This window comes from Ostrea edulis, chromosome 2 (genome assembly GCF_947568905.1).
Source record: "Ostrea edulis chromosome 2, xbOstEdul1.1, whole genome shotgun sequence".
Lineage (NCBI taxonomy): Eukaryota > Metazoa > Mollusca > Bivalvia > Ostreida > Ostreidae > Ostrea > Ostrea edulis.
The window spans coordinates 60246642-60262782 of record NC_079165.1 but is presented as its reverse complement, the minus strand read 5'-3'; the positions used below and the strand labels follow the sequence as shown (position 1 = coordinate 60262782).

Here is a 16141-nt window from a genome sequence, read left to right as displayed (position 1 = left end):
GTGATATTACATGTGTAAAAATGTATACAATAATTTTAGGATGCATGTCAAATGTAGCTGAGTGCTTAGTAAAAATGTTGATATACAACATGTAGGTGTCACCATGATTCCTAGCATATAGATGGGTGCAAATACGAAACTAAGACACGTGGTCAGTTGCTGAAGAAATTCCGGTGAAAACATGCAGGGTCTAGCAAAAGGTCTGTAGCTGTGAGGGAAGGTGGATGGCCCCATATGAGAGGTAGATTTTTGAGAAGGGCAGATAGGGTTCTTGATTGTGCACAGTGTCTAAATCCCCATGTTTGGTACTGTGATGGTGTGGGGGTGGTGCGGATTAGCCCAAATGAGGGAAAATCAAAGCAAAAAAGGGGAACCTGCTCAGAGCATGTTTTGTGCACCAGCACCAGTATTTATAGATTACATGTAATTTAGGGTCATAATTTATTAACTACACTAATATGAAATACAAGTATTGACATAAAAGGGAAATATGATTTTTCATTAGTCTGTCATAATCTGACTTTGGTGTATACCCCCTATCCACATGTTTCAAAACCAAAGAAACTGTCCCCTGCCACCTTTAAGAGAATGGCATTTTTTGAAACCCATGGAATTCAGTCAATTTCATTAATATTATCAAGATAAATGTATTAGATATGTAATACAACTCTTTATTTCAATAGATGTATCACATTAGTGTCACAATGGTAGACAACAGAGTCAAGGGGGGTAAGCTATGCTTTAGTACTATGGAAAACCAGAATCTGGTCAAGTATCATAGTGACATGTAAGTACATGTAAATAAGCTTAGTGGTTAAAATAATGTTATTTGGGGTACTTCATATACTGTGTATTCTTTTTACATAGATTACATGTAGTTTTACATGTTCTACATGTAATTAACAAATTGTACTGATTGACAGGTCTCAGGTACAGTAGATCACATTTCTTCTCAGCACCATGATACATATTTATGAAAAAATACTTGCAGATAGAGAAATAAGTCATTTTAGAGACATTTTGTACACAAAAAACACAGTTAACACCATTTTCTCATTTATGGGTGGTACTTGTAAACAAGCCACCTCCCCTTTGACATTTGACTGAATTGCATGAATCTTTAGTTTTCACTATTAGGATGGCATAGAATAGAATGTAAGAAGAGAACAGGTATTCAAAATCTTGTTGGGGAGTTGTTTACTTAATTAGAGCATATTTCAGGTCTATACATATACAGTATGTAAAGAAGTAGACAGTGAAGTTGGAAATTTTCTTGATTTTAAGAGCAGTTATGTCCCTTTATCTCTCTCTAATCCATCATTTTCTACACAGGTTCTCATGATTACATGTTCAGCATGTAGCACCACATATAAGGTCACTTTTACCATAGATACAATATACTTGTAATATTATTTGTTAGGCACAGGGATCTTACTCGAACACTCTCATCACTCTAAAATGACAACATCATACACAGAAATGTAGGGTTTTTAAATAATTTTATTGCGTACACATTTAGGGCGGTCGACATGATGTATTGGTGTAGTTTCACTCAGAATAAGTCAGATTTGTCAAAAATGGGAGTTGACGTCAATGACATGAGATGTCAGAATTCTTAAAGGTAGCAGGGGACAGTTTCGCACTATAGGCCCGGTCAACTTTTTCAAAAAATGGAATTGCCCTGTATTTGAAGTGATATTACATGTGTAAAAATGTATACAATAATTTTAGGATGCATGTCAAATGTAGCTGAGTGCTTAGTAAAAATGTTGATATACAACATGTAGGTGTCACCATGATTCCTAGCATATAGATGGGTGCAAATACGAAACTAAGACACGTGGTCAGTTGCTGAAGAAATTCCGGTGAAAACATGCAGGGTCTAGCAAAAGGTCTGTAGCTGTGAGGGAAGGTGGATGGCCCCATATGAGAGGTAGATTTTTGAGAAGGGCAGATAGGGTTCTTGATTGTGCACAGTGTCTAAATCCCCATGTTTGGTACTGTGATGGTGTGGGGGTGGTGCGGATTAGCCCAAATGAGGGAAAATCAAAGCAAAAAAGGGGAACCTGCTCAGAGCATGTTTTGTGCACCAGCACCAGTATTTATAGATTACATGTAATTTAGGGTCATAATTTATTAACTACACTAATATGAAATACAAGTATTGACATAAAAGGGAAATATGATTTTTCATTAGTCTGTCATAATCTGACTTTGGTGTATACCCCCTATCCACATGTTTCAAAACCAAAGAAACTGTCCCCTGCCACCTTTAAGAGAATGGCATTTTTTGAAACCCATGGAATTCAGTCAATTTCATTAATATTATCAAGATAAATGTATTAGATATGTAATACAACTCTTTATTTCAATAGATGTATCACATTAGTGTCACAATGGTAGACAACAGAGTCAAGGGGGGTAAGCTATGCTTTAGTACTATGGAAAACCAGAATCTGGTCAAGTATCATAGTGACATGTAAGTACATGTAAATAAGCTTAGTGGTTAAAATAATGTTATTTGGGGTACTTCATATACTGTGTATTCTTTTTACATAGATTACATGTAGTTTTACATGTTCTACATGTAATTAACAAATTGTACTGATTGACAGGTCTCAGGTACAGTAGATCACATTTCTTCTCAGCACCATGATACATATTTATGAAAAAATACTTGCAGATAGAGAAATAAGTCATTTTAGAGACATTTTGTACACAAAAAACACAGTTAACACCATTTTCTCATTTATGGGTGGTACTTGTAAACAAGCCACCTCCCCTTTGACATTTGACTGAATTGCATGAATCTTTAGTTTTCACTATTAGGATGGCATAGAATAGAATGTAAGAAGAGAACAGGTATTCAAAATCTTGTTGGGGAGTTGTTTACTTAATTAGAGCATATTTCAGGTCTATACATATACAGTATGTAAAGAAGTAGACAGTGAAGTTGGAAATTTTCTTGATTTTAAGAGCAGTTATGTCCCTTTATCTCTCTCTAATCCATCATTTTCTACACAGGTTCTCATGATTACATGTTCAGCATGTAGCACCACATATAAGGTCACTTTTACCATAGATACAATATACTTGTAATATTATTTGTTAGGCACAGGGATCTTACTCGAACACTCTCATCACTCTAAAATGACAACATCATACACAGAAATGTAGGGTTTTTAAATAATTTTATTGCGTACACATTTAGGGCGGTCGACATGATGTATTGGTGTAGTTTCACTCAGAATAAGTCAGATTTGTCAAAAATGGGAGTTGACGTCAATGACATGAGATGTCAGAATTCTTAAAGGTAGCAGGGGACAGTTTCGCACTATAGGCCCGGTCAACTTTTTCAAAAAATGGAATTGCCCTGTATTTGAAGTGATATTACATGTGTAAAAATGTATACAATAATTTTAGGATGCATGTCAAATGTAGCTGAGTGCTTAGTAAAAATGTTGATATACAACATGTAGGTGTCACCATGATTCCTAGCATATAGATGGGTGCAAATACGAAACTAAGACACGTGGTCAGTTGCTGAAGAAATTCCGGTGAAAACATGCAGGGTCTAGCAAAAGGTCTGTAGCTGTGAGGGAAGGTGGATGGCCCCATATGAGAGGTAGATTTTTGAGAAGGGCAGATAGGGTTCTTGATTGTGCACAGTGTCTAAATCCCCATGTTTGGTACTGTGATGGTGTGGGGGTGGTGCGGATTAGCCCAAATGAGGGAAAATCAAAGCAAAAAAGGGGAACCTGCTCAGAGCATGTTTTGTGCACCAGCACCAGTATTTATAGATTACATGTAATTTAGGGTCATAATTTATTAACTACACTAATATGAAATACAAGTATTGACATAAAAGGGAAATATGATTTTTCATTAGTCTGTCATAATCTGACTTTGGTGTATACCCCCTATCCACATGTTTCAAAACCAAAGAAACTGTCCCCTGCCACCTTTAAGAGAATGGCATTTTTTGAAACCCATGGAATTCAGTCAATTTCATTAATATTATCAAGATAAATGTATTAGATATGTAATACAACTCTTTATTTCAATAGATGTATCACATTAGTGTCACAATGGTAGACAACAGAGTCAAGGGGGGTAAGCTATGCTTTAGTACTATGGAAAACCAGAATCTGGTCAAGTATCATAGTGACATGTAAGTACATGTAAATAAGCTTAGTGGTTAAAATAATGTTATTTGGGGTACTTCATATACTGTGTATTCTTTTTACATAGATTACATGTAGTTTTACATGTTCTACATGTAATTAACAAATTGTACTGATTGACAGGTCTCAGGTACAGTAGATCACATTTCTTCTCAGCACCATGATACATATTTATGAAAAAATACTTGCAGATAGAGAAATAAGTCATTTTAGAGACATTTTGTACACAAAAAACACAGTTAACACCATTTTCTCATTTATGGGTGGTACTTGTAAACAAGCCACCTCCCCTTTGACATTTGACTGAATTGCATGAATCTTTAGTTTTCACTATTAGGATGGCATAGAATAGAATGTAAGAAGAGAACAGGTATTCAAAATCTTGTTGGGGAGTTGTTTACTTAATTAGAGCATATTTCAGGTCTATACATATACAGTATGTAAAGAAGTAGACAGTGAAGTTGGAAATTTTCTTGATTTTAAGAGCAGTTATGTCCCTTTATCTCTCTCTAATCCATCATTTTCTACACAGGTTCTCATGATTACATGTTCAGCATGTAGCACCACATATAAGGTCACTTTTACCATAGATACAATATACTTGTAATATTATTTGTTAGGCACAGGGATCTTACTCGAACACTCTCATCACTCTAAAATGACAACATCATACACAGAAATGTAGGGTTTTTAAATAATTTTATTGCGTACACATTTAGGGCGGTCGACATGATGTATTGGTGTAGTTTCACTCAGAATAAGTCAGATTTGTCAAAAATGGGAGTTGACGTCAATGACATGAGATGTCAGAATTCTTAAAGGTAGCAGGGGACAGTTTCGCACTATAGGCCCGGTCAACTTTTTCAAAAAATGGAATTGCCCTGTATTTGAAGTGATATTACATGTGTAAAAATGTATACAATAATTTTAGGATGCATGTCAAATGTAGCTGAGTGCTTAGTAAAAATGTTGATATACAACATGTAGGTGTCACCATGATTCCTAGCATATAGATGGGTGCAAATACGAAACTAAGACACGTGGTCAGTTGCTGAAGAAATTCCGGTGAAAACATGCAGGGTCTAGCAAAAGGTCTGTAGCTGTGAGGGAAGGTGGATGGCCCCATATGAGAGGTAGATTTTTGAGAAGGGCAGATAGGGTTCTTGATTGTGCACAGTGTCTAAATCCCCATGTTTGGTACTGTGATGGTGTGGGGGTGGTGCGGATTAGCCCAAATGAGGGAAAATCAAAGCAAAAAAGGGGAACCTGCTCAGAGCATGTTTTGTGCACCAGCACCAGTATTTATAGATTACATGTAATTTAGGGTCATAATTTATTAACTACACTAATATGAAATACAAGTATTGACATAAAAGGGAAATATGATTTTTCATTAGTCTGTCATAATCTGACTTTGGTGTATACCCCCTATCCACATGTTTCAAAACCAAAGAAACTGTCCCCTGCCACCTTATTTAGTATAATTAATATCCATGCTGGCGCAGGATGCCGCGCTCATTTGCAGCAACAGTTTTTCCATGATTGTCCATTATCCGGCCGAGAGCACACTCTTTTCAACACATTCTTCAATAAACTTGGAAACATACACCTGACTTTGATTGTGTGGTTAGGTAGCAGGGGACAGTTTTGCACTATAGGCCCGGTCAACTTTTAAGACAAAAATGGATATACCCCACATTTGAAGTGATCTTACATGTGTAAAAATGTGTACATTAATTTTAGGATGCATGTCAAATGTAGCTGAGTGCTTAATAAAAATGTTGATATACAACATGTAGGTGTCGCTATGATTCCTAGCATATAGATGGGTGCAAATACGAAATTAAGACACGTGGTCAGTTGCTGAAGAAATTCCGGTGAAAACATGCATGGTCCAGCAAAAGGTCTGTAGCTGAGAGGGAAGGTGGATGGCCCCATATGAAAGGTAGATTTTTATGAAGGTCAGATTGGGTTCTTGATTGTGCACCGTGTCTAAATCCCCATATTTGGTACTGTGATGGTGTGGGGGTGGTGCGGATTATAGCCCAAATGAGAGAAAATCAAAGCAAAAAGGGCGGGGGGGCACCTGCTCAGAGCATGTTTTGTGCACGAGCACCAGTATTTATAGATTACATGTAATTTAGGGTCATAATTTATTAACTACACCAATATCAAATACAAGTATTGACAAAAAAGGGAAATATGATTTTTCATTAGTCTGTTATAATCTGACTTTTATGTATACCCCTACCCACATGTTTCAGAACCAAAGATTGATTGATTGATTGTATTTTGCTTAACGTATGGAGACGTCACCGAGACCGGTGAAGGGCTTCAAATTTAGACCTATGCTCGGCGCTTACGGCCATTGAGCATTGAGGGTTCTTTAGCGTGCCACACCTACTGTGACACGGGTCATCCGTTTTTAAGGTCATCTCCGAGGACCCGTGATATTCACACCTGATGCCGAGCGCTTGGCGATGGAACTGTCACTACCTGTTTTAACGACTTAGGTCTGTCATGGCCGGGATTCAGAACCAAAGAAACTGTACCCTGCCACCTTAGCTGCAACGCAGTGACAGTGAAAAGAGTGTGAGTACTGCAGCCCACTGGCAGTCGGACCAATATACGAAATCATGGCATCCAAGTACTCAGATCTAGAGGATTTTTACTTGCTAACAGACCCTGAATCCATGTTGTCCAGCCTGGACGTGCGTCCCAAAAGACAGTTAAAACTTACAGAAAAGGGTTCAAGCCTGTTTCATGAATATTGTGATGTTTATATAAATAAACTGCTGTCGTTGGGTAGAAACTCTGTTGCAGTATGACATTTCATTGTTTAAAAACAAGGTGATGATAACGAACAGTGATCAATCTCATAACTCCTACAAGCAATACAAAATAGATAGTTGGGCAAACACGGACCCCTGGACACACCAGAGGTAAAAGAAGTGAATTGGGGCAAAGTTAGACTCTAGTTTTAATGACTATAAAATCTTAGTGATGAATATCTAGAGTTATTGTCAAGAAATAACACCCATGAAAGTTCCCTTGAGCAGACAAGCCATATGGTTGTGAGACGTACCTACATGTTTGGCACGCTCTATTTCCAAGAAGCTTTCCAGTATACAGTCACCCACACCATCTGTGAAATCTTCCTCATCATCCAGCTCTCAATCTCACCATACAGCTTTACAAAACAGACTCAGTTTTGAGGCTGCTAAGGCTCGTCTGGACTTTGTGAAGAAAGAAAATACCCTTAAAGACCCAATTTTAAGTTAACACCCCCAAATTATAAGCTGCCTGTCAATCAAACATGTAACAATAGATCTCAGGTGGAGTGACATCTGCAGAGACTGTGGTCTGAATCTACCCCAGAGAGGTGTTTTGATAACAATAACAGTCAGTATCTACAGGCATTCTTTAGATCTTGAGGAAGCCCAGTATGCCTGAGTTTTGATAGCATTGACCTGTCTACAACTTCTATTTTCAATTGTTTTTAAAAAGACCCCTGAACAATACAATTTCAATATAATTGTAATTTTCCCCCTCTATATACATGTACATGTGTATTATAAATTACACAATTAGAAATCAAACAATAATTTGCACAATAATTTCTAAAACTTGTAACTTATTGAAATAATTTATGTCATCAATTTATGACACCTCTATATCTATAACAGAAATTATTCATTGAGTCAATGACTGAGAGTAAGGGAGAGAGAGAAAGAGGGGTGGAGGTAGAATGTGTGTCAGCTACCCTTAGGAATACAACCATTATTCAAACACTATGACCATAGAAACTCTCTGCAGGGGTTTCTGAGACAGGTCCGGTGTATATCAAAACTATAAAAAAAAAATTGTTTAAAAAGCATGGACATGTAGATTTCTACCATGTTCTGTCTGGAACACCTCTGTCTCTGTGTATTTCTTTCGAGTGCCATGGGATATAGCAATTAACACCTTGGTAGACCCTGGCCACTCCAGGTAAATAATATCTGTTTAGATTAGGCTCCGCCTACATTTTCACCAACCGTACGGTCATGAGATGGGTCTTTAAACAACACGCCCTCAATATTCAAGCAGAATTAGAAGAGTTGGCTGTTAAGAAGGAGATAGCAGTTCCTCCGGCAGAGCTTTCTGTGGTGGAGGAGGATTGCAAGTCAGATATATCCGACTTGGATCAACTGAGTATTGTGGATGATTTCATTCGTTGTCTCGAGCCATCCTTGAATGTGAAAGCTCCAGAATTTGAACCGCAAAATCAGAGAGAGAACACGTTACTATCTTACTTACCGACTTCTGTTACAAGTTGTGATCCAACATACAGTCCGTCTCGCTTCACAGATGTTCTATTTCCTGTGAATCACAGCCTTGGACCCTCTGTATCCACAATGAGGAAACCGTCTACACCCTACACTGAGACTGGACTACAACCTTTGAACACAGTTGAACCTCCCAAAACAGAAGCCCATATGTTCACGGACTTCGCGAGGGTTTGGTTTAAGAAAGATCTGGTAACCAAAACCGATTCCTTTGATGACAAGCCTGAGCACTACTTGTCGTGGAAGACTAGCTTTTTGCGAGTCATGGCGGAACTCCAAGTGACTCCAAGAGAAGAACTTGATCTGCTTGTCAAGTACTTGGGACCGAAATCAAGTGTTGAGACCAGAAACATTAAGGCTTGTCATGCCAGTGATTCTGTTGCAGGTCGTTTGAATGTTTGGCGTCGCCTGGAAGAGCGAAATGGTGCACCTTCACTTGTAGAGGCTTCAATCAGGAAAAAGTTGGAGAACTTTAAGACTCTAGACAGTTAGGACGGGAAAGAACTATACCAACTGTGTGATATTCTGAATGAGATCCAGTCTTTGAAAGGAAATGACATTTTTACCAATTTGTTAGCACAGTTCAACACATCTGTTGGTATTACACCTATAGTAGCCAAGCTACCAAAGAAGCTTCAAGACAAATGGACAAACATAGTCTTCAAGTATAAACAGCAGAACAATTCACAGTACCCTCCATTTGAACACTTCTTAGAATTCATTAGTAAAATGGCAACTACTGTAGAATCATTTAAATTCATGGGGGCCAATTTTCGTGGATTGCTGAATTTTTAAGGGTTCATGGGGACGTAATTTCGTGGATTTATATATTTGTAAGAAAGATAACTCTGGAATGTTTGCTTTGTCTTTATTCGTTGAGGATGTAAATTTGTGGGTGAGGGTTACCCACGAATATTGAGCCAACACGAATTCTAATGATTCCACAGTATGTGCAATGATCCAGGATTTGTTTATAATCCACCGCATAAAGATACTTACCGTAATCCTAAACGTGTAGATCGCAGTAAGACAGTATCTACGCACAAAACAAGTGTTTCTAGAGACAATCAGATATAAATTGATACGAATGATATATGTCAGAATAGCACCAATGACGTTACTACTCGTTGCCCAGTACACAAGTCCAAACATTCATTGAACGAATGTGAGGCATTTCAGAAGTGGAGGCTGGATAGGCGTCGTGCATTCTTAAGGCAACGCTCTATCTGCTTCAAATGTTGTGTATCAACTCAACATCATCTTGTACCACATCTTCTCCATGTTCTGTGTGCAGGAGTATACCTAACCCTACAGCCATGCACTGGTATAAGAGGGACTTGTGTGATGAAGACACTAAGACGAAGGTACTCACCTCAGATCATGGCGGGGAGGGAACAGAGGTATCGCCAAAGTACACTACACTCTGAGGCTCAGTTGATGGTGGATGTTCTTGTGCCAAGGTTGTTCTAGCTAAAGTATTTCCCAGTGATCGCCCACAAGCTGCTGTGACTGTATGCGTGTTGCTCGATGATCACAGCAACCACATCCTAGATCCTCTGAACTTTTGAACCAACTTGGAGTCACATCTGATCCCATTCCTTACAGACTCAAATCTTGCGCTGGAGTGACTGAGGAATCTGGGAGAAGAGCAGTGGGATTCTGTATTCAATTTATGGATGGACTTGCCTGTCATAAGCTTCCGTCTATTATCGAGTGTAATGATATTCCAGACAATATGATGGAATCCCAACTCCAGATGTCGCTTGTGATCATCCTCACTTACGGCACATTGCAAAGGAACTTGCCTCACTACGCAGAGATGTTGGTATACAGCTGCTAATTGGAAGATACTTGGTTGATGTACATCAGATGCAAGCCCAAGTGACTGGGCCCCCAGTATCTCCCTTTGCCCAGAAGCTTAGCCTTGGATGGGTTATAATAGGAGAGGTGTGTTTGGATGGTCGACACAATCCAAGTGATCTCAGTGTCCTGAAGACCAATATTCAGAATGATGGTAGAGGGGCAATATTTACCCCATGCCAGAACAGTCTCCATCTTAAGATCCAAGACCCCCCCTAGCTATGCAACTTTTCAAGCTCTGGACTTCAAGGGTGATAATGTGTTTTACACTGACAGACATGACAATAAGGTGGAAAATTCAGTGGAAGATCGCGAATTCCTGTCACTAATGGACCAGCCTTTCCAAAAGAACTCTAGTAGTAATTGGACATCTCCACTTCCTTTCAAAAACGCGCGTCCACATCTAATGAACAATAAAACTCAAGTCTTCAAACAGGCTGTCAACCTAGACCACAGATTGAGGAAAAATTCTGAAAAGTTAAAGCAGATGTATGAATTTATGGAAAACATATTCCACATAGGAGCAGCAGAGAGAGCACCAGAGATTTCCAAGGGGCATGGGTGTTAGTACATCTCGATATTTGCTGTGACGCACCCAAAGAAGCCTGGCAAGGTTCGCGCTGTGTTCGATTCTTCGATAGTGTACCAGGGATTTTCATTGAATGACACTCTTTTGTCCGAACTCAACTTGACAAACAACTTGCTAGGAATCTTGTTGCGATTTCGGAAAGATCTGTGTGCTATAGCAGGCGACATCCAGCAGATGTTTACCGTTTCTTTGTGAATGAGAGAGACATAGACTAATTGCTGTTTTACGGGTATGAAAACAATGATCCACTCCGTCAGATGATAAGAGTACCGAATGACCGCCCATGTGTTTGGGAACCGGCCTTACCCCGCAGTGACAACATATGTTGTAAACTTTGTATACCAGGATGTTTATATTGATGATGCATTGATGTATCGACCTACTCCTGTTGAAGTAATTGACCTGAAGAGGCGTACACAGAAGGTACTGAATGATGAGGGCAAAATTCGGTTACACAAGATTGTGTCAAACATACAAGATGCAGTGGATGCATTCCCTGCAGCTGACAATTTTGTTCAGCACAGCCTTGGATTGGCCTGGAATCCGAGATCTGACTGTTTCATCTTCCAGAAGCCAGATGCAGGCATCTCTTTCACTCGTCTTGGAATCCTCTCCAGGGTCAACGGTATCTTTGACCCCATTGGTTTTCTGTCTCCACTGACAATCTGTGGAAAGATGATTCTTCGTGCGATGTGTACGAGAAGTTCAAGCTAGGATGATCCCTTACCAGAAGAGTACCAAGAGCGATGGGAGAGTTGGAGTAGGTCACTGGACCAGCTAAGCAGTCTACAGATTCCCCGAATGTTTGTTCCACAATCGCTGAACATAGCACCAGACCCACAAGTGCTGATATTCTCTGATTTATCTGAAGACCCAACACTCCTGTAAAATTTGTCGAATCAAAATGGTGGTGTAATATGATCAACTACATATGGTTACTAACAATCCTAAAGAATTTGAACAAAATCCGTTGAGCAGTTTCGGAAAAGTTGCGTCCACAAAGTGAAGTCGGACGGATACCAGTATTTCTATGTTCCCTCCCGCGTTGCAGTGGGGGACAAAAAATATCACGCATACAGTGTAGTTGTCTCACCAAGATGTACGTGGAGGTTGGGCATAATGTTTTATGAGGGCATCCTTGACAGATTCAATAGAAACCAACAAAAAAGCTGTAATCTCTCTAATGGAATGGAAACAATAACCCATGGTTTGCGACAGTGTATTTCGGGGTAGTTTTTCGAAATGGAGAGCAGATCTTAAGTTTGTCTCAGACCATTTTAATCCCGACGTCTGCTATTAGGTATTTCACAGATAGCAAGGTGGTACTGGGATACATCAGGAACAGAACCAGACGTTTTTACACGTATGTGAGCAATAGGATTGCTCGTATTCATGCCGTATCAACCCCTAGTCAGTGGAGTTATGTACCTACTCACCTGAATCCAGTAGATGCAGCAAGTAGGGGATCTGTTTCCGACGTAGGGAATTCATTGGATACTTGGTTCGTTGGACCAGTACAGTTATGTTCAAGAGCCCTAGCTGAATGTGAACCAGAAGTAGACTATCCACTCTTCAACCCAGATGATGACAAGGATATTCGACCAGAAGTGAGTGCCTTTAAGGCAGATCTATTAGGCAATCCAACTCCTATTGAAGATCGTTTCACAAAAGTCTCAACATGGGACAGTCTTGTGTCTGCATTGTCTACTCTTCGTCATGTGTCTGCCTCCTACCGATGTTTGATTGATTGCACTAGTTGGCACGTGTGTAAGAAGACCAAATGTGAATCTTCACTTAAAGACACTGAACACTTCATCCTTAGATGTGTACAAACTCAGGCTTTCGGGGGTGAACTTGAAGCAATCAAGGGGAAATGTGACCTACCTAAGGACAGTCGTATTCAGGACCTATCCCCATACATTGATAATGCAGGCTTGCTCAGGATTGGAGACCGTCTGAACAACCTGAAGAGCACTGGATTTGCATCACTTAATCCAGTTATAGTTCCCAGTGGACATGTGTCAACACTACTTGTACGTTTCTACCATAACAAGGTTTTCCACCAGGGTAGAACAATTACTGAAGGTGCCGTACGTTCTCATGGCTTCTGGATCCTTGGAGGAAAAAGACTTATTTCTTCCATCATTTACGCATGTGTTGTTTGTCGCAAACTGTGTAGAAGGCCCCAGGAACAGAAGATGGCAGACCTTTCTGTTGATCGGCTCACCCCAGGACCCCCTTTTCGTCTGTGGGACTTGACGTATTTGGCCCATGGCCGGTACTTACCAGGAAGACACGTGGTGGGTCTGATTAGAGCAAGAGATAGGATGTCGTATTTACTTGTTTAACTACACGTGCAGTCCACATTGAAGTGATCGAGGACATGTCCAGCTCATGTTTCATTAATGCTCTACGACGCTTTGTAGCATTGCGTGGACCAGTGAAGCGCATCCCATTGGATAAGGGCACTAATTTCATTGTAGCTGTGAATGACCTTCATGTGAATGCAATTAACGTTGAAGACAATGAAATTCAGACCTACCTTAAGGACAATAGAGCAACATGGTTGTTTAATCCCCCCATGCATCACATATGGGAAGTGTTTGGGAGCGGGCTATAGGAAGTGCTCAGAGGATCTTTGACTCGATGTTACTGCAAGAAGTACCTAAAGAGCTTACACACGAGGTGTTGGTTATACTTTTGGCCGAGGTATGTGCCATCCTCAATTCTCGTCCAATAACAGCACTTGATACGGACCCATCATCTCCTATGGTATTGAGTCCAAACATTTTACTGACCCAGAAGCAGGGGGAAATTGAAACATTTTCAGACCATTTGAGCATTAAGGATATGTACTCTGCAAGTTGGAAGCATGTACAGGTGTTATCCGACATGTTTTGGAAAACGTGGCGCACCACCTACTTGGACAGTTTGCAGAAGACACATAAATGGTGTACAGGTAAGCAGAATCTGAAGACAGGGGATGGTGTCCTGTTACGTGAGAAAAATGTTCATTGGAACCTGTGGCCAATGGGGATAGTGGAGCGCCCAATTGAGAGCAATGACAGAATGGTTCGTAAAGCTGTCATTCGTGTCGCCAAGGATGGAAAGGTGACAACTTACACTCGACCCATTTCGGAGATGATTCTTCTGCTAGATCAATCATTGTCTGTGTAGTGAGTCAGTTTCATTATAATAGACTGTAAAATATGTCATCGTAAGTGAGTTATTAGTTATATCTATGCTATAAGACGGGGAGTGTTGTATTCACGAATTGGTGGAAGTACAGCTTGTTTAATATGAAGCCTGATATTTACGGGTTTACGGTTTTGGTTTATTTAGTACAACAGGGCCGTAAGTAGGGTTCTAAATCAGGGGAGGCAGGGGATTGGGGGCCGCCGATTGACTTTACGACTGAAAATGACACTTTTTAAATCCCAATTTATCATGTTTGTGTTTCATTTGTACTATGTAAAGAATCGTAATATGGTGTCAAAGACAAAGGTGCTTGTCTTCATTTTAAACATATATCCTATAATATAACATTTATATAATTTTATTTTCTTTTTTGCCAAAAAATCAGACGAGGCAGTTGCCTCGTCTGCCTCATCGGCAGTTACGGCCCTGTACAAGTATTATCCATGCAATCTCTCACCAGAGGGCGTTACGCTACGCTCCACAACACCTCTGTTATCGTCTAATTTACAAGAATTTTATAAAACAGAGCGTCTTTGAAAATAAAATAAATCTGCATCATTTTCATAAATAAAACATAAATTTATGAGTTAAAAACACATTGGTAGGTATCGAAACGCTGTATTACGTTAGTGCAACCTCCATATTTATGAAACTATTTGTCTTGTCAAATGTATTAGTTCATTTTCACTTCGTAACTATGGGCTCTACATTTAAAAAAAAACTAGCGAGATTATAATGATGAAAATCTGACATTGCACAAAGAACAGAAACGTGCCTTTCTGTTGGAGTCAAAGACGTCATTTTGTCCGTGCGAGATCATGTGGTTAGCCGAACTATTTATCAGACGATAACAGAGGTGAAAGTGAAGCTTGCGTAACGCACCCTTTGGTGAGAGAATGTTATCCATGCTGGCGCAGGATGCCGTGCTCATTTACAGCAACAGTTTTTCCATGATTGTCCATTATCCGGCCGAGAGCACAGTGTAAGCATTTATAAATAACTTATTTGAACTTGTATAATCATTTTGTAATAGGTGTCATACACTTTTTTGTGCATTTAGGTTGTGTATGTCAACTCGTTTCTATAAATAGAAGTTTCTGAATTCACTGTGTATAATTCACATTGGTACATGTGTGTAGTTTAATATATGTGATTCCCTTACTATTAATTCAGTATCACAATTATCCTACATGTGTTTGCATAACATTCAAATGGTTGTTAAGTCAAATAGTTAGCAATATTGATTTTAATGTAAATTTGATGCATGTATGTAGAATTCATTATCTAGTATCAGTTGATTTTATGTACATGTTTGTATCTTGTAGCTTTTCAACACATTCTTCAATAAACTTGGAAACATACACCTGAGTTTGATTGTGTGGTTAGCTACAACGTAGTGACATATACCGGTATTCGAAAACACAATGCTTTTCAGATCAAAATTTGACCCCATAGCTTCCTGCATATCAGTTATAAGAAAGTGACAGTATTCAAAGTACTTTAATTTCATTAATATCCTTAAATTTTGATTCTTTTCCAATCAGAGGAAGACATGTTGATATGGCTCAGTACTATAGAGTGAGTGAATATATAACATCTGTAGAACAAGGCACCCTTGATAACTTACCCGACACTGTCCAATTACTGAACAAAAGAAACAGATTTCTACGGGTTATATTGTCGGGCTACTTAGTATTTAGAAAGAGCTTTATTCATGAGTATCATTGTCAATGGGTGTACCTGAGCCTGTAATGATAATGATAATACCCTTTATTTATATATACAGGATTGCAAAGTTAGTTATACAAACTAGCTATTTACATAATGGTCCTGTCTATAACATATACATCGTATACATCTGTACATATCGAAAACATATATCACAAAACATGAAAATATCAGTTTCTATACACTGTACATACAGATAAGAACTACATAAAAAGATACCATAAATACGCGAGTATTAGTGTCAGAGGATCAAA

At 39.1% G+C, this 16141-nt stretch overlaps 1 protein-coding gene across 1 annotated transcript; it reads left to right on the top strand.

Moving 5' to 3' along the window:
• Positions 1 to 13553: 13553 nt before the first annotated feature.
• On the top strand, positions 13554 to 14138 carry LOC130051466 (uncharacterized). Its single transcript, XM_056153415.1, has one exon. The coding sequence runs from the start codon at positions 13554 to 13556 to the stop codon at positions 14136 to 14138; it is 585 nt and encodes a 194-aa protein (XP_056009390.1).
• Positions 14139 to 16141: the final 2003 nt, after the last annotated feature.

What these genes read in the sequence shown, in the direction of transcription:
- LOC130051466 (XM_056153415.1), top strand. Translation starts at nt 13,554, where the DNA reads ATGGGAAGTGTTTGGGAGCGGGCTATAGGAAGTGCTCAGAGGATCTTT.